Source organism: Lodderomyces elongisporus, chromosome 1, assembly GCF_030384665.1.
Source record: "Lodderomyces elongisporus chromosome 1, complete sequence".
Classification (NCBI taxonomy): domain Eukaryota; kingdom Fungi; phylum Ascomycota; class Pichiomycetes; order Serinales; family Debaryomycetaceae; genus Lodderomyces; species Lodderomyces elongisporus.
The window spans coordinates 2,355,483-2,374,290 of record NC_083673.1 but is presented as its reverse complement, the minus strand read 5'-3'; the positions used below and the strand labels follow the sequence as shown (position 1 = coordinate 2,374,290).

Genomic DNA, 18,808 nt, shown 5'->3' with positions numbered 1-18,808 from the left:
GTCTAAAACCCTTGTTAAAACTTCTTTTATAGATTGATTTATCTGTGATTTTCTTTTTGCTTTACTTCTCTTTTCTTTTAAGTTTTGTTTTACTTTCTATCTTTTTTTTTTTCATTCATACTTACTTATTCTATTTTGACTTTTCAAGTTTATAACTTGTTGTTAAAATTCGTTCCTTCTTCTACCATTCCCAATCTTTTTTTTTTATTCTGTTGAAGGCTTGGGCTGTTCTTTTCCTTTTTTGTCATTAATGTTTTGCTTGATAAGAAGCATTCAACGGAAATCTTTAACGAGGATATGTTGCTGCAACAACAGCAACTACAACAAAAGTAGTAGTAGCAGTTTGAACAGATCATCAAGATTTGCAAAGAACTATGCTACTCTGGCAGATGGGCCAGTAGATCACCATAAGAGACTTGATCTCCATGATTGGCCATCATCAAAGAACCCTACCGCTTATGAAGTATTTGGTCTTACTTCAAAAGATGTTGGAATGTCCAATTTAGAGTTGCACAAGATCATCAAACAAAAATATGTCAAGTTGGTTAAGTTGTACCATCCCGATACTTCGTTGGATTTGATTGATGAGTATGGTGATAAAATGTCAGAGAAAACCAAACGTAAACGGTTTGATCTTATACAGGAGTCGTACGATATTTTAAAAAATCCAAGGAGAAGAGGTGCATATAATAGATTCCAAACCACACATTGGGAACAACAAGGGCCAGTTAATAGAGAGCGTGGCCCCGATGGTCAGCCATACACCACGGCATCTTTTGAGGCATTTAGAAGAGCAAATGCACACCGTACACGGTTTGATTTCAAGCGAAATGAAGAGTTTTGGTCTGCTGGGACCTGGAATGACTATTATCAAATGAAATACAAGCGACCACCGCCAACAAAGGAAGAGTTTGAAAAGAACAAGTACAAAATATTAGCTGGGGTCTTGGCAGTTGGTTTTTTGGCATTTGCATTGCAGATCATGGGTGCTATTGATAGGACTAATCAGTATTTAGCGGAGACGCACAGGATGAATTTGCAATCGATGAAGGATTTGAATCAGAGCTATGCTGGCGGTGCTGGGAATCTTGATGAGTATTCTGAAGCAGAAAATGTTCGTAAATTTTTGATTTCGAGAAGAAGCACCATAAGACTGAAGCAAGAGGAGAAGCGGAATGATGGTAGTGATATTGATTTCTTTGCTGAGCGAGAAGAGCCTAGTGATGATGATTTGTTGATGAGATATGCTAAAGGACGGGTCAATAAATGGGATGACGCCGAGGCGCAATGGATAAATGAGAGAAAGGACTAATGAGATATATATATATAAAGAGTAATGAATAAGAGAAATTAACGAAAACCAATTTAAAAAGCAATTAGTGAAAACTTAACGAAATGAGTGAATGGATGATTCAAGAATTTTTGTGAGTAAGATAATTTGAGATGTACATGAGAAAAAGCAACAACAAGAACAACAATAACAATAACAATAACAAAAAAAGGAAAGTAGTTCATCGTTTTGGAATTTTTGTTTTCTACCGTTGAAAACAATGGTTAAATACAATCAAGTCTCTCAAATTTTATTTGTATCTTAGGTGGTATGGGTGGTGGTGGTAATTGTGGTGGTTGTGTTGGTAATTGTTCTATTGATTTACAAATTCACTGTACCTATTTTGTTTTTTCTTCTAGATCTCTCTATCTCCCCACAAAAGCAAAATAAAACAAATGGAAGAAATCAAAAAAAAAAAAATTCTTCTACCCTGTGTGCGCATAGATTGAATCGGAGACAATCTTGTGTCGTTTCTGTTGTCATTTTTCTGTTGTCATTTTTTTTTTGTTCTTTTCTTCCAATCTAGTTTAGCTCGGCTTTAGCTTTAAATTTACATTTACACCTTTTCTTCATATCCGTCATTAGTCCCATTTTTTTTCTCTTACCAGCACATTGAGGTATATAAGACAATTAAACACGATTGATCAGCACTAGGATGGATTTTATGAAACCAGAGACTGTTTTGGACTTGGGCAATATCCGACAAGCTCTTGTTCGAATGGAAGACACTATAGTGTTTGACCTTATCGAGCGTTCACAATTTTTCAAGTCTCCATCCGTGTACGAGCCAAATAAGTTTCCTATCCCTGATTTCAAGGGTAACTTTTTGGAGTGGGCGTTGCTACAGATGGAGTTGGTACATTCACAAATTAGGAGATACGAGGCGCCCGACGAAACGCCTTTTTTTCCTCAACAAATCAAGAAGCCTATCCTACCACCAATCAACTACCCTAAGATCCTTGCATCGTACTCAGACGAGATTAACGTGAATCTGGAGATTATGAAATTTTACGTTGAAGATATCGTGCCGCAAGTGAGTTGTGGTGATGGTGACCAATTGGAAAACTTGGGTTCTGCTTCAACCTGTGATATTGAGTGTTTACAAGCAATCTCGCGAAGAATACATTTTGGTAAGTTTGTTGCCGAGGCCAAATACCAGCTGGACAAGCCACTATATATAAAACTTATTTTAGATAAGGATGTAAAGGGAATTGAGGACTCCATTACCAATAGTGCGGTTGAAGCGAAAATATTGGAACGGTTGGTGGTAAAAGCTGAGAATTATGGTGTAGATCCATCGATGAAGTTTGGTCAAAATGTAAAGAGTAAAGTCCAGCCAGAGATTATTGCACAGCTTTATAAGAAGTGGATCATTCCATTGACAAAAAAAGTTGAAGTTGATTATTTATTAAGACGATTAGAAGATGAAGATGAAGCGTTGGTCAAGCAATTCCAAAAAGAAGGAAATTAGTAAACCACAAATTGTGGGGGGGGAGGGGAAGAAAGAAAGAAGAAATGTGAACTTAATAACATAACAGTATAACAGACAGTATAACAGACAGTATAACAGACAGTATAAGAGACAGTATAAGAGAATAATAGAAAGAATAGAAAAGTAAAGTAAAGTAAAAAAAAAAGTAAAGAGCAAAAGTGCATAGTTAGATTCAAATTGTGGTTAATTCATAGATTAATTGCATTAGTTTATTCTATTCTGTAGTTCTATTTTCTAAAAAAGAATATAAAGAAATGAATTGAAATATAAATCAAGGACAATGATTAGTGTAAAAATGAAAAAATAAAAAAGGGGGAAATTAGGGAAACTGATTCTTCAAGCGGAATCATCTCTGATGGCCATTAACTGTTTCTGGAAGGTTGGTCCTGCCAAGATAAATGGTAGCTCTAATATTCTCTAAATGTATATTTTTTTTTAATTTAACTTCGACTTCTTTTTACATTCCTACTTTTTCTTTCTTTTTTTAAAAAACCCCAATCTCTTAAACAACTCCTTCTTTTCGGTTTGTTTTTTTAGTTAATTACTCCTTTGGGGAATTTCCTTTTCTTGCAAAAAAGAAGGCGGGGGAGTGAGAGAGAGAAAGAAAGAAAGAAAGAAAGAAAGAAAGAAAGAAAGAAAGAAAGAAAGAAGGGGCTGGGAAATAAACTATTTTTCAAAATAAAGTACTACTTCCTTGTCAAGGAGTATAGGAGATAGGGGCTGAGTAAGAGTTTTATCTGTTGAACGTTTTCATGTTTATGTTTTGTTACGTAGTTGGTTCGAAACAGTGTGGGGTTTTTTTTTCGTTACAATTTGGAACAAAACTTTTTCCTACTCTCACTTTTCACTCTTTGTTTTACAATTAGCAACAGGACCATACTTTAGTTTTCCCCACAACCGTCCTTCTTGTATTCAACCCCCTACTCTTCCTCCTTTACAAATAGAAATTGAATGTTTTTTTAAAAAAAGGTTTGTATAAAAGGATATACGAACGTTTGGAGGGGAGGGAGGGGGGGAGAGGGGATCCTGTTGGTTGAATATTCAATATAATCTAACTTTGGAATATACTTAGGAACTGACTTTGTCTTTTGTAATTCTCATTGGTTTCAAATTTTCCAATTTTTTCCCCTCCCAAGTTAATTGTTTCCATTGCAGCCGTATATTCTAATCCTAGGATTTGAAGCAAAAAAAAAAAAAAATAGAAATTGAGAGCTGGAGATAGAGGAGAGTGGGAAAGAAAAGAAGGAAGGAAACTGAGCAACAGCACCAGTAAAGATAAAATAGATCAGATCACCGTTTATCCAATTGCTTGTGATTGTTTGTAAAGAATGATTGTTTTCCTCTTTTTCCTCTTTTTCTTCTTTTTCACCATTTTTTTGTTACATTTTTTGTCGTTTTTTTTTGCACCAGAGCTTCTGATTTTTTCCAAGCACGTGTTGACAATAATTTTCATTGGTTGCAATCTATTGAACAAAAGCTAGTGAAAATCAAAAAAAAAAAAAAAGAAAAAGATAAAGACTCCTCGGGAATTACCAATTGTATTGTCCATGAGACTCTTAGAAGTAGCTGCAAGCTATATCGAAAAAAACATGGAATATACCCCGAGCGCTGAGCGAAATTCAAAAAACAAACGACAACAAAACTAAAACTTTGGCACTTTAGAGAGAACGTGGGCTATGCATACACCCAGTAGTAACCATTTCAAGTAACACAACGTGCTATATTATTTTTGATTATTTATCCTCTACACTTTTCCCTTTATCCTTTGTTTCTACAAACTTTGCAAATTATGTGGGTGGGCCCAACAGTTTATATTTTTTTTTTTCTTTTCTTTTCTTTTCTTTTCTTTCTTTCTTTGTTCTTTCATATAGTTGTTGAACATTGTTTATACTTGAAATACTGGAACGTATTTGACAACAGACGCATGTTTCTATTTACTATGTTTCGTTATCTTCGTGTATTGTTCAAATAGCGAAAGATGTCCCACGAGCTCTCTTGCTGTTGACAATGCAAATCTCCAACAAACCAAAAAAAAAAAAAAACAACTGTTAGGGGGCATAAACGTGGTAGCGTGGAAGTCAGAGCAAAAAAATAAATAAATAATTAAATAAATTAGAATTTAAAAGGCACAATAAATAATAAACAATAAAAGAGTTTATGGAAACTTTTCTTGCAAAAAACGTGGGGTGGAAAGACAATTTAGAGTGAGGGAGTAGAGTAAAAAATGGGAGAAAGAGAGAGAGTGTGTGTGTGGGTGTGTGTGCGTGCATGTGTGGGATAGGAAGAAATAGAGAAACTGCGAATAAGAGGGAATTGTACATGAGTATTGATTTAAAGACTAAACTTTATACTAAAGTACCCAAACGTGGTAATTATTTCGAAACCTAAAGAGCAAATGAATATAACAAAGAATTCCAAAGACACGTCTCCTGCAACACCAAAAGGTGAATTCCTGTATTTGAAAATTCTTGTATATATATATATATATATATATCCTTCTACATGCTCTCATTTGATTATATCTCTATAGCAATTGGTTCCTTTTTTTTCTTCTGCTTCTCTTTTTCTTTTCCTGTTTTTCCTATTTTTTTGCAGCCATCTTATAGTTAAACAATCACAGTTTTACACAAGAATCACAAAGCAAACATGACTGGTTTACTTATAGATACTTTTCTTTCAGACCTTACCAAGTTGCAGGTCTTCACTTCCGTCTCGGTTGTTTGTGGTTTGGTATTTTTCACCGCAAAATTAAACAAAACAATCAACTCCATCCTTGTTTTTTGCTGGGCATGTTTTATTAAGCCATTGATCCAGAAAAAAACCGTTGCTTCGGGTAACAAGACGAACCAGCAACAAAATTTAGAGCTATTCTACAAGAACCAAGCTCACATTTATGATACCACAAGAGCAGTTTTGTTGAAAGGAAGAAAAGAATGTCTTCAATTAGCCGTATCTCACTTACCAAAGAAGAAAGATTTGGTTTGGATCGATATTGGAGGCGGCACTGGTTCAAATATTGAGTTTATGGATCAAGTCAGCTCAATTTCCAAAAACTTCAAAGCCGTTTACTTGGTTGACCTTTCACCATCCTTGTGTGAGGTTGCCAAAAATAGATTTGCCAACAACAACTGGTCGAATGTCCATGTTCTTGTTGCCGATGCCTGTGATTTCTCTATTGAACACAAGCAAGCTGATTTGATAACTTTCTCTTACTCATTATCTATGATTCCTACATTCAACGCCGCCATTGATAATGCCGTTAGCAAGCTTGACAAACACGGAATTATTGCCACTGTTGATTTTGGTATCCAAAGTAACGACACTTCAATGGGAAGAATCAATACCTTGGGTGGTTTGGTCAACAGAAACATTCCTTGGATCTTGCGTAACTTTTGGAGAATCTGGTTTGAAGCAGATCGTGTATTTTTAGATTCAGCAAGAAGGAATTACTTGGAATACAAATTTGGAACCATTAAATCAGTTAATACATACAATAGAACTTTGGGCAAAATTCCATACTACATCTGGGTAGGATGCGACAAATCAAGAGCTACAACTATTGTCAATAGACTAAACTGTCTTGCCACAGAGTCACCATACCTTGCACCATCTACTACACCAATAAAGATCAATTCAGTCGCCAACCATTCACCAGTGTCCAAAGGTCATGAGGCTGCTATTGCCAACTTGCTGAAAAATTTACCTTTTCCATCTATGTATTACCAACGAGAAGTGTGGAGAGTATACTACGATGAGTTAAACCCATTGTATGAACAGTTCAAGAACCAATACATTTATGCTTTCACCTGGGAGGATCCAAGAGAAGACCACAATATTTTAAAGTTTTCAAGCAATGACACTGTATTGGCCATTACCTCGGCAGGAGACAATATTTTGAGCTATGCAACGTTGCCAGATCCTCCAAGACGTATCCACGCCGTTGACCTTAATCCGTGCCAGGGACATTTGTTGGAGTTAAAGTTGGCCTGTTTTAGAGCTTTACCTCAAGAGCAAGTCTGGAAAATGTTCGGTGAAGGTTGCATCAACAACTTTCAGGATATTTTGCTCAACAACTTGGCACCCCACATGTCCTCGCAAGCATTCCAATATTGGATGGATAAAGGACCAACTGCTTTTAGTGGCAAAGGATTGTATGATACTGGATCAACAAGATGGGCATTAAGGTTGGGCAGATTGATCTTTAAGATCTGCGGTGCTACAAAATATGTTGAAGCCATGTGTAGAGCAACAACTTTGGAAGAACAAAAACAATTATGGCACAACCATATCAAACCAGCAATGTTCAACCCCATTGTTGGTTCTTTGTTGATTGGAAACCCAATCTTTCTTTGGAAAGCTTTGGGCGTGCCCGTAAACCAAGCCAATATGATGGGTCCATCGGTTATCAAGTATGTTATGGACACTTTAGAACCATTGATTGAGAGATCATTGATTTCGAGTGACAACTATTTCTATTACTTGTGCTTAATGGGAACTTATATCAAAACCAATTGTCCTGACTATTTAACCACAAAAGGTTACAAGAGACTAACTGGCGAAAAGTCTAGTAATGGCGAAGTACCAATTGACAACATTCGTTTGCATACAGATACTTTAAATGATGTTTTTGCTAGATTAACAAACAAGTCCATTACCATTGCCATTATCATGGACCACATGGATTGGTTTGACCCAAATGGCAAAGATGCAATCAATGAAATCCGAGCAGTGAAGAAATGTCTTGTTAAGGGTGGTCGTTTAATGTTGAGATCAGCATCCAAGCACCCATGGTACATAAAGACATTTGAAGACTTGGGATTTGAATGTGCACCAGCAGCAGTCAGAGAGAGCGGTACAAGTATTGATAGAGTGAATATGTATGCTTCCACATGGGTTTGCACCAAAGTAGGCGGAAGAGTAGAAGAGGAAGAAGAAGAAGAAGAAGAAGAAGAGGAGGAAGGGCAAACCATAAGCGAGGAAGAGATACTTGCCAACCTGACTGATATTCGCAAATTGGATGCTGGTCGTCGCAGAATGAGTAGCTTGAAAATATAGGCAGTTAAATGAACCCTGTTGGGCCTACGTAACTAGCCAAGCTTATCTATAGTCCAAGTTTTATTTTCATTTTTCTTTTTTGAATTTCAGTTCTAGAGATGGATATGCTTTTGGTCACAGAGTGAGACATCTTACCTCATATATTTTTATAGTCATTACAAATTAGTTATAGAGTTTTTAGTCTATCAATTGACCCAAAAAAATTTTACATTAAATTATACAACAAAACAAAAAGAAGGAAAGAAAGAAACGAAAGTTATAAATGAATAGAACAATCATATCCAGTAAAATTTATATTGATCTTAGAAAATAGTCAACTATTAATCATTGATTTGGTCTTACACCCCTCTGAACTCTCCCTCCACCGAATCAGCTCTATTGCTGTATTTTTCATTGTAGAAGGTTTGGATGAGTAAGCGAAATGCAATGATTACATAAATATTTTAGGGTTTTTATTATTTTATTTATTTTTTATTTTTATTTTTTAATTTTTATTTTAATTTTTAATTTTACCATGATTCTATTTCCAAACACAATAACGGCAACCACACCACACTTTTTATTTTAGTTTATAATTTTTTTTTTTTGGCTGCCGTCATTTATAAAAGCAGGATCATAAGCACCATCATCAATTTGTCATTTACATCTATATTTTTGACTCCTTACACCAACCTATTCTATATCTTATCTGTCTGCAACTCAAACATACTGGTAAATCAATGACTGCGAGCCCTTTTGAAATAATTTTTGCTGTGCCAATGGAATGCAAAGCCTGTGTTGACTCCATTGCACAAGCACTTTCTCCGCTTGACGGAATCACCAAATTTGATATAAATTTAGACCGCAATCTTGTCATTACTGAAGGCACACTACCTCCAAGTGCAATTGCGAGAGCTATTCAGGAAACAGGAAGAGATGCGATTATACGAGGCACGGGCAAACCAGACACTGCCGGCGTCTGTATTTTGGAGTCATTTGACCCTAAGGATATCAAACAACCAGTTAAGGGATTGGCTCGTATTGTGCAAGTGTCGAGCGAGGATAGCATTATTGATCTCACGGTGAACGGCTTACCTCGAGGAACTTATTACCCTTCGATTCGAGCTACTGGCAACCTTTCTCGTGGTGCTTTATCCACGGGCTCATTATTCTACAAGTTGGACCCAATCAATGTTGACGAGCCGGCTAACCAACTGACTACAATCAACTCTATTGGCGCTGTTACCATTAGCAATAATAAGGAAGGGGAATTTTTTTCCGGCCAATCATTCCTACATGCCAAGTTGAATGTTCCTGAGCTAATAGGGAGAAGTATTATCTTGTCAAAATTGGAGAATGAAATCTCACCTGACTCCTTGTGTGGTGTAATTGCTAGATCTGCAGGTGCATGGGAAAATGATAAGCAAATATGTAGCTGTAGCGGAAAGACTGTATGGCAAGAGAGAACAGATGCCAGATCCAGAGGTGTTGCAGTTTAGATTAGTTTAGACACCAACAAACAAGAATAAACTAGTTGAAAATTAAAACAGAGTAATGTTTTTTTTTTTTTTTGGGGGGGGAGGGGAAACAACAAATAAATATAAATAAACAACGATAGACAAACAACAAAACTTATTTAATGCATTTACAAAGTCTCCTTTATAAAGCGTTGTAGATTGATACAATCATTGATAGCTTAAGCGCTAGTTCAAATACATTTCTGTTAAGAGTGACGATACTAATTGTTTCGAACAAGATTCGATGTAGTGTGTACCTCTTTTCATGTCCTTTTCTAATTTCTTGTATTGTTTCATTTCCTAGCCTAAAAATCTAGAATTTTCCAATTTTGTGGAGTGCTGCTTCTCTTGACAACTAGATTTCCATAGCGGTATTCCAGAAAATACCTAACCCAAAATTTCCATAGTGCAATTCATATATCAAAACAATTTTCATTCCTAAATCTCTATTTCGTCTTGAGTGAACCATCCTATCCTATCATTAATCATTTCAACCAAACAATCAAACCTGTTAGGGGGAAAAAAAACCAAGAACATAACAAACACAGGACAAGACAAACAAAACAAAACAAAACAAAACAAAACAAAACATACCAAACACAAGATAACATACAACAAAGCATACAATATTCAAACAACAGCGATCAATCTCAACTCTCAAATCTTTTACTTTAATAAAAACAACATATCTGCTACTCATATGAGTCATTCAAGTCTATTGCGCATCCTACAAGAGCAACATGAGAATACAGTTCAATTCGGAAGCATTAAACTTAACTCTCTTGCATCAACTACTCCAATTCACGAGATTATAGAGGCCATTCATGAGTACTTGTTGTCAATGCAACCACCAATACAGCTCGAAAAACTTTCTTTACAAAGCAACAACATTGACAGCATTCCTCCAAACATTCATAAGATCTCTAAAAATTTGAAATATTTGGATCTACATAACAACAATATTCATCACATCTTCGATGATGTGTTTGACTCTTATTTTCCGGCATTAGAGGCACTTGATCTTTCATCAAACAAACTAACTGTTTTACCAGAATCTGTGGCACGATTACAAACTCTCAAAGCGCTTTCGGTCAAAAACAATCTCATCAAATATGTTCTTCCAAGCTTGGGTGCAATGAAAAATTTAAATCTAATCGAGTTGGCTGAAAACCCATTGGTGATGCCCTCAATGGAAAAAATTCAAAAATTAAAACTGCAAACACTGGACCTAGAATGGGTTGGAGAATTAAAAACCTATTTACGAGCAAATTTTGTCACCATTTCTCAGAAAATTGATGATTTAAAAGAGTATCAGAATCATCAACATCAGGATTTTAGTCAACATAATCGAACACAATTTCTGCCGCAGCAACTTCTGCAGTCGTCGCATCCACCATCACATCCGCCACCAATGCATCAGCAACCTGTAAGATTAGAGGATATACGCCATCATCCTCAGGCGCATTCAATGACAAGTATTCCAACAAGATCTCATAGTATTAGTGATTCTTATAAAACCAGTAAGCTGACAAAAGCATCCAAGAGGATGGGATTAATCATCAAAAAACCAGATGAAGTTGACGCAAACGATGACCAAACAACCGAATCGGATACTGCTGAGAATATTAGTATTGATAAGCAACCAACGGCAACAACCTCTACGGAATCTATTGCAACATCACAGGCATTTGCACCCGGACAACCACCTCCATCGAAATCAGCTAAAGCTCGACTGCATCTCAATTTGTCTGACTTGGCATCTTCAACAATTGAATCACTCTCGATGAGCCCACCACCTCCAAGTGCATCTGTACCTCATCTTCCAAGTCTTGTTTCGGCTCCAAACTCAACAAAGACTTCTCCATCAAACACATTGAACATGGCAAGACCAAAGCCTGTTCTAAGTGCCTCACACCAAACTTCACTCAGAGCAAGATCAAATACATTTAAGGAAATTGACCAAATTTTAGAAAAGAGTGAAATTGTCGATACAGAACATAAGTCTAACGCATACTTCCGTCGCTTGTCCACACTTCAAGAGCAACCTGGAACAGCAATTAACAATGTTAACGATAACAACCACCCTAGTAGTAACTGGACGGCGAACACGACTTCTTCTTCTACTACTACTACTACTACTAATACAACAACAACAGCGACAACGGTTCCAAATAATGCAAACTCCACAACTTCCGCTGTAGTGGCTGAGCCTGCAAATGAGCGGAAAATACAAGAGACAAGACCCCGCCGTCAAACACTTGACCCTGTATCTCAATACCAAGGGCAACCATCGCATACTTTGCAGAGCTCCCTCGTTTCTTCGAGGTCTCCTGCACCAGCAACTACTCTGGATGGTTCACCGATACGCACACCGCTAACCGCTTCCAAAAAGGCGTCTTGCGCCACAGTGGTTGCAGCATCACGCAAAATCCTTTTTGCATTTACAGAATTGCATTCTTCAATTAGACGATTCACTGGCTTCTGTTCAAGTAAAAAGCTTGCTATGAAGATGGTTTCACTATTGTATGGTATGAAGACTAACATTGACACCTTGGTGGAAGATCTTGAGCAAGGTGAGGAGTATGCTAATAATGCTGATCAAATTACAGAGTCACTAAAAAAAAGTATCACCACATTCAAGGCCATTATGAATCTATTACGAGAAAACATTGATAAATTTGTAAGTAAAATCGATGTCTGTTTTGTGCGCATGTTATATCTATCGGTTTATGGTTCTTTTAATGAACTACACAATGCATATACTCTTCTCATATCAGCAAATAAAACAACAACAAGGCCAGCTTTGCAAAAGCTTTCTACGACGGAGCAAAACCAAAAATTGGCAATGACAAACAATGTTACTGCATCTTTTGACGAGGTTGATGAAAAATTGTATACTGCCATTGAGCTTGCCAGCGAGAATGCGCAATCAATCTTTTCGGGGCTCATTGAAGATGTTAATAGAGGTGCAAAGGAACATGCTGAAGTGGTTTCTCCCATAGTTTCTACAAAAGTCAAAGAGCTTGCTAGTTTGTGTTCTTCTTCGTTGGACATCATTAGACGTCTTACTACGAAATTAACAAGTATCAGAGGTAAAGTACCCAACGCGAATAAGAAATCATTTGCTGAGGATGTGAACCATTTCTTGAAATCTATTGTGCAAATTTTGGCTACAGTGAAAACGATTGTTGCCGATTTACCCATTCTCGAAGATGTTCGTGCTTCCATGTCCACATTAACTAAAACAGCAAAAGAAGTGACGTACATGCTTGAGATCTCATCGTATAAGCCTTTGTTGAGTGAATCTGCATCTGCTATGACGCAACAGCCGCAACAAGCACAACAGTTACAGCAGTTACAACAGTTACAGCAATTACAACAACAACAATTACAACATCATCATCAACAACAGCATCAACAGCATCAACAACATCAACAACAGCAGCAGCAGCAGTTGCCGGTACATATATCAACGCAACCTCAGACTCACTTAAATACAAGTACACCACAAGTTTTCACGCCAGTTGCTGCACATGCTCCAGCACTTCCATCTACAGCTACATTCTCGAGCAATGGTCCTGCATTACCACGCGTCCAAGGTAAAGTGCATCCCAACCTCACTATCAGCACGACTCCAGATCCTTTGCTTATTAATTTAGCTGGTAATGGGCCGTTAACTGCACCGCCACAATCTACAGGCCAAATGTTTGCTCGTCACAATATGAATCCTTTCGATAAATTGATTCAAAGCAAGGAAGAGGATGGACTTTGATTTTGAAACAAGGACAATAGCCATCAAGATTTTTACGAATGATTGCAGAAAAGATACCCTTTACACGGGCTAAAATTTCTATGTCTATATATATGTATATATATATATTAACATGTTTTGTATGTTGTTAATCGAAGCATTTGTGATTGTAAAGTAAAAAGAACTTTTGAGTGAATCAATTATTATACAAAAAATGAAAATGAAAATAAAAAGAAAAAATATATAAAGAAAAAAAAAAATAAAAACTGAACGAAACTTAAATAAAATAAAATAAAGTAAAACGATGACCTAAAAATAATCGATACCGTCATTACCTGTTTATATATTTCTATGAATCATTCAAGAGTCTTATTGTCAACTCAAACACAGCAAAGGTGGCACCATTTGCTGGTGCCGCCCTCAAGATTGTTGGAAGGAAACCTTTGTAGAAACCTTTGATTCCTTGTTTGTGCCATACGTCTCTAATCACACTGAGCGAGTTTTTGTACTTTGATCCCTTTAAGGAATCAGTTTGCAATTTTGACTTGATCACGTCTATGGGATATATGGCAATCCATAAAGCGTATCCACTAAGTCCACCATACATGCACAATTTCCATGGTTTTATGTCAGATCTGGTCAACTTGGGGTGTTCCCTAAGGTCTTTGGCCACGAGTGCTTCATAAGTGGCAAAATAGATACCCAACCCTACAGATTCTCTAATCAATGTGGGTCCTAGTCCCTTGTATACTCCTCGAATTCCATCAAAGTCATAAATTTTTTTTGCACAATCCAATGGACCATTGAATAGTTTCTGAGCTCCAGTTTGAGTTTGTAATCTAATACGAATATGTTCAATTGGTGATGCTAAGAACCCATTGGCAAACCCAGCAACAGCACCACAGTTGAAATAGTCCAAAAGACCCAAGGGCTGTCCATTTAGTTTCCTATCATAAAATCTCTTCATAAACTCATTTACTGAGAATTGCACTGATACACAGGCACCAACACCAATCAAAGGTGTTAATGTTCCCTTGTAAAAACCGGCAAATCCCTCATTTTTCATCAATTGTTTAATGACATCGAGTGCACCAGAATATGTGCCCTCTGGCGCCGACTGTAGTCGCACTTTAACTGTGTCAAATGGTTGACCAACCAAGACTTGGGCAATCCCACCCATTGTTCCGGCAAACAAGTCTTTGAGAACTTGTGCGTTGCTCTCAATTGGAGGTTCTTCTAGCTCAATTGCCATTCTTTGTGATGCCTTTGTTGTATCAAAATGATCGTTTTAAAATAGCGATGGTGTGGAACCCGGTAAATGGAGATAAATGTAGCAAAGATAGATGTTGACTTCTTGAACTTTTTTTTAGTGGTTTTTTTTTTTTTCATTTATTATTATTATTATTTTTTTTTGCATTATTTTACTTTTTTTTTCAGCCGTTTTTTTTTTTCTTGTGTGCATCGCGCGACGTAAACTGAGTTAAAATGAGAGGAAAGTATCGAGACTAGCAGAGTAGTTCGCTCTTGACTATAAGAGTGATAGTAGCAGTTGTGGCAGGCATGGTAGATAGAGAGATTGCTGATATGAATATCTAGTTTTTTTTTTTTTTTTGAATGAAAGGATCGGGTTTCTCAAGTGTTATTATTTTTTTCTTTTGAGAAGGTGGGGGAGAGGGGGGAGGGTTTTCCCTATTTAATCACTTGATATAGGGGTTTATAACATTCTGATGAAGAAAAGAATCAAAGCTAAAAATCAAAAAAAAAAATTCTATGAAATTCAAAAATTTTCAATAGTAGTAATAGTTTAACAGTTTGTTGTTTTCTAAGGAATTTTTTTTTTGTTTTTTTTTGGTAAAAAAAGAAAACAAGACTATGATAACAATCATAAGAAATGTCCTTATGGTTTAAGAATGCAAAGCACAGCTAGATTCTGATATTATACCAGATCAAGATTGGAATGTATTCCATGAATTCAATTCAAGTTTCTTTGATCAAATATTTATTTAAAAAAAAAGAAATCGGAAGGATTCGGTCTCCTTTTCTCTCCGTGTTTTTATTCACTTCCCCACTTTCCTTTATATACAATCAAACACATACACATACATAGACACGTATATATATACAAATATATATATGTAGAGAGAGAGAGAGAGAGATTTCAAATCCGGAATCCCCCATTCAAGATGTATAAATTACACAAAACAAATTTCCACTCTTCTCCTCCTCCACATCCTCCTCCAGCCCCCTCCTCATCCCCACAACAACAAAGCACGAAGAGAATGAAAAAAACCTTCTAAAATTTGTTAATGTGTATATAATTGTGTATGCTTGTATGCTTGTATGCTTGTGTTTGTATGTGCGTTTGTATGCTTGTGTTTGTGAGGCAGTGAGAGAAAAAGATATAAAGGGAAAATGTGAGATTGTCGGAGCTCCCCACGCGCAAATAGGAAAGCAAAAGAGCCCAAAAGAGAAGAAAAATAACAATGCTAAGATACCTCTTGCAAAAGCACATTACTTTTTTTTTAATACACATTTCACCATACCAATATTGCTTCCCGAGAACATCCACAGAACTTGCCAAAGCAGTTGTACCAACAATATTCGTGGTATCCACTTACCAACAATCCATTTTTACTTTAATTATACTGTTACATTTCTGCTTTTTTTTTTTCTTTGTTATTTTTTAATCTTTATTTTTCGGTTTGCTTTGCTTTGCTTTGCTTTGTTGTGCTTCGTTTTGCAAAGTATAGACAACTTGGATATCAGTTATTTCGAGCCATCTCATGAGACCACTCCTTTATTTATCAAGCTATAAGTAGAGGATACAACAAATACTCCAAAACAAGAAGAAAGACAAACAAACAAACAAACAAACGAAAGGGATATAGACTTGACATAATTTTTTTTTTATTCAAACTAATAATGACAAAACGTCTTACCCCACAGGAGAAATTGAGTAGGAAGCCAGCTAGCAGAGCGTGCACCTTTTGTCATCAAAAGCATCTACAATGTTCCAATGAAAGACCGTGCAAGAACTGTGTCAAGCGCAATATTGCCGATCAATGTCAAGATATAACCCGCAAACGAGTCAAGTACCTCACTGGCGCTAATAGTAAGGCAGTAGCAGCGGCAACAACTCCAGAAGCAACTACCACAACTCCTAAAAGAAAACAAAAACGGTCTGTGAAAGGTTCACCTTCAATTAGTTTTCCATCAAGCAGTATTTCTCCCATAAATACGAGCACCTTTGATACAAATGGGCATCCCAATGGGCATCCAAATGACCTACTACGGCAGTCACTAGAAGCATCACAGGCTGGACAAGCTCAAGCACCTTCACTGCTGGAGATTCAAGGGCCATTTCCTCAAATGCAAACTCTTCAACCTACGCACACTGTTGCTAGCGAAACTAGTTCAAGCTATTCACAGGTACAACCTCAACATCATCCGGAATCATCAGTTCCGCCATCAGCACCACCAGAATCTGTGGATCAACTGCAGCAGCTTATGATGCACGATTCTGCTTACTTCAATACCAACAATGTAGCCCTAAATCCTACTAATGTATTGGAAGCAGATCCATTTGACGGACATACTAATACCATGCTCAATACCACTACCGACGTCTTGAATAAGCTACTTAATGACCATTATGAAATAGATAATATTTTGCAGCCGCCTGATGATGCTCTGCTTGTGGACCAACAACAGTCTTCATCAGAAGCCACTGGCACATCTGCATCAAAAGCGGTACCGATGGGTCCTAGTCATAGCAATACACATTTCAGTTCGAATTACCTTAACGAAGAGTATTTGATGCTTGGAGATATATTACTACAATCCAAGCCCACATCACCGTCTCCCTCAAATACTAGCGCGTCCGAGTACAATATGCTTTCTCCAAGCTATACCCAGAATATTGATTTTGATAATATACATCTGTCCAAGAGAAAAGTTGTTCAAAAATTGAAGGATTCGAGACCATTCATATCGCTTGGGTTTCCCAAGGACTCATCATTAAGTTTGGATAATTTAAACAATATGGCACATCAAACTGATAATTTGCTAGATAATAATGTCAGTTCACGTGGTAATAACAACACCAGCAATCAAAAGTTGCAATCAGCAATCGCAAGCAAAACTTCAAAGACGAATCCCATCATTAATTTTGCGACAAAGTATTCAACAGAATATGTATCGCCACTTTCAACGCACCAGATATATCAAACTGTGTCTGATATTTATTCTAAAGATGTGTTGAATTACGAGTACCCCAACTCTTATCATGCATTAACGCATTTTCTAAAAACACGGTTTTCAGGGAATAATCTACCACATGAGGAGAAGGCGCGTAAACGGCAGAATCTTTTGGTTATTTTAAAGCTTATTGCAAGCTATAGACCAACATTCATTAGTGCACACAAGTCATTACTCAAGCCGCAGGATTTGTTATTTTTGGAAATGAGTTTTCAAAGATGTTTAATTGACTATGAAAAATTGAGTCAGTTGAATTCTTCGCCAACCATAATTTGGCGTCGTACAGGCGAGATTGTTAGCATTACAGATGATTTACTAAGTTTACTTGGTTACAAACTACTGGACATTTTGTCAAAGAGGACATTTATAATGGAGATAATGTACGATGATGAGTCTATAGTCAAGTATTTCCAGCTTTTCAAATCGGTTGCTGTAGGGAACTTGCACTCGAGCATCAACACCAAAGTGAAATTAATCAAGAACGGAGGCGCGGTGCCAGGTGGAGGTACAAGCAACGGCAAATACAACTACAACAACAACTACAATCACAACTACAGCCATAACAACAACAACAACAACAACAGCAACAATTCTAATAACAATGGTATGAGTACTGGTGCTGGGAACAGCGGTGATGGAGATGGACTTGAAAATAATGTTGGAACCAATAGTTATATTGAGTTTTGTTCTGTTTGGACGGTCAAGAGGGATTTGTTTGATATTCCAATGTTAATTATCGGACAGTTTCTTCCTATATTGCCCGCTGGTGACGGTGTTCGTATGTACTAAGACATTGTATAGAATAGTAAGTAGCAGTTTGATACATATTGTGCAGATACGTGAAAACTTATGCAGCGAATGAAGTTTATTATAATCAGCTTGAGTAAAGTGGCATAGATCAAAACAAAATATATTATAGAATAAAATGAAGCCCCAAAAATAAAGTAAAATAAAAATTCGAAGAACAATAAGAAGAATCTTTTTTTTTTTCCCAAAAAGAAAAAAAGAAGTATAGAAGCAAAGTGGAATTGGTGTGTGTGTGTGTGTGTGTGTGTTTTTAAAGGAATTTCTCGGAAAAAATTAAAAAATTAAAAAATTAAATTAAAAAAAAAAAGAAAACAAATCAGGGCTAAAATAGCAACGCCTGCAGAAAAATCGACTGACATTCCAAATACTACTTTGGGAATGCGCAGGAGATTTAAAAGTGCAAATAAAACACGTGATCATAAAGAGAACAGTTGAAAATAGGAAATGGGTCAAGGACTGGAACAGTTTGGAAATTGGAAGAAGAGTTGGAAGTGGAATAGGAATAGGAATAGGAATTGAAGTAGGAATCCTTTGGTATTTGTTTTTTTTTCGTCTTCCACCTTTGTTGTTGCACGTAAACGGCTCAGCATACTGTAACCTACCAACATTGCATAGTATTG

At 36.7% G+C, this 18,808-nt stretch overlaps 7 protein-coding genes across 7 annotated transcripts; 6 read left to right on the top strand and 1 right to left on the bottom strand. All coding sequences in view use genetic code 12, as the record gives it.

Annotated features, from left to right (window-relative positions):
• Positions 1–250: 250 nt before the first annotated feature.
• On the top strand, positions 251–1,312 carry JID1 (J domain-containing protein 1; the record flags this gene model as incomplete). Its single annotated transcript, XM_001528318.2, has 1 exon — positions 251–1,312. The coding sequence occupies one exon, from the start codon at positions 251–253 to the stop codon at positions 1,310–1,312; it is 1,062 nt and encodes a 353-aa protein (XP_001528368.2).
• A 673-nt stretch (positions 1,313–1,985) lies between these two features.
• ARO7 (chorismate mutase aro7) lies at positions 1,986–2,801 on the top strand (the record flags this gene model as incomplete). Its single annotated transcript, XM_001528317.1, has 1 exon — positions 1,986–2,801. One exon carries the CDS (start codon positions 1,986–1,988, stop codon positions 2,799–2,801), a length of 816 nt encoding a protein of 271 aa, XP_001528367.2.
• Positions 2,802–5,468: 2,667 nt separating this feature from the next.
• Positions 5,469–7,877, top strand: PVL30_000853 (uncharacterized protein; the record flags this gene model as incomplete). Its single annotated transcript, XM_001528316.1, has 1 exon — positions 5,469–7,877. The coding sequence occupies one exon, from the start codon at positions 5,469–5,471 to the stop codon at positions 7,875–7,877; it is 2,409 nt and encodes an 802-aa protein (XP_001528366.2).
• Positions 7,878–8,596: 719 nt separating this feature from the next.
• On the top strand, positions 8,597–9,355 carry CCS1 (copper chaperone; the record flags this gene model as incomplete). The annotated part of the gene is made up of 1 exon (XM_001528315.2): positions 8,597–9,355. One exon carries the CDS (start codon positions 8,597–8,599, stop codon positions 9,353–9,355), a length of 759 nt encoding a protein of 252 aa, XP_001528365.2.
• Positions 9,356–10,073: 718 nt separating this feature from the next.
• SOG2 (RAM signaling network component) lies at positions 10,074–13,145 on the top strand (the record flags this gene model as incomplete). The annotated part of the gene is made up of 1 exon (XM_001528314.2): positions 10,074–13,145. One exon carries the CDS (start codon positions 10,074–10,076, stop codon positions 13,143–13,145), a length of 3,072 nt encoding a protein of 1,023 aa, XP_001528364.2.
• A 328-nt stretch (positions 13,146–13,473) lies between these two features.
• On the bottom strand, positions 13,474–14,376 carry YMC2 (Mitochondrial carrier protein ymc2; the record flags this gene model as incomplete). The annotated part of the gene is made up of 1 exon (XM_001528313.1): positions 13,474–14,376. The coding sequence occupies one exon, from the start codon at positions 14,374–14,376 to the stop codon at positions 13,474–13,476; it is 903 nt and encodes a 300-aa protein (XP_001528363.1).
• A 1,670-nt stretch (positions 14,377–16,046) lies between these two features.
• Positions 16,047–18,170, top strand: GSM1 (Putative zinc cluster protein of unknown function; the record flags this gene model as incomplete). Its single annotated transcript, XM_001528312.2, has 1 exon — positions 16,047–18,170. The coding sequence occupies one exon, from the start codon at positions 16,047–16,049 to the stop codon at positions 18,168–18,170; it is 2,124 nt and encodes a 707-aa protein (XP_001528362.2).
• Positions 18,171–18,808: the final 638 nt, after the last annotated feature.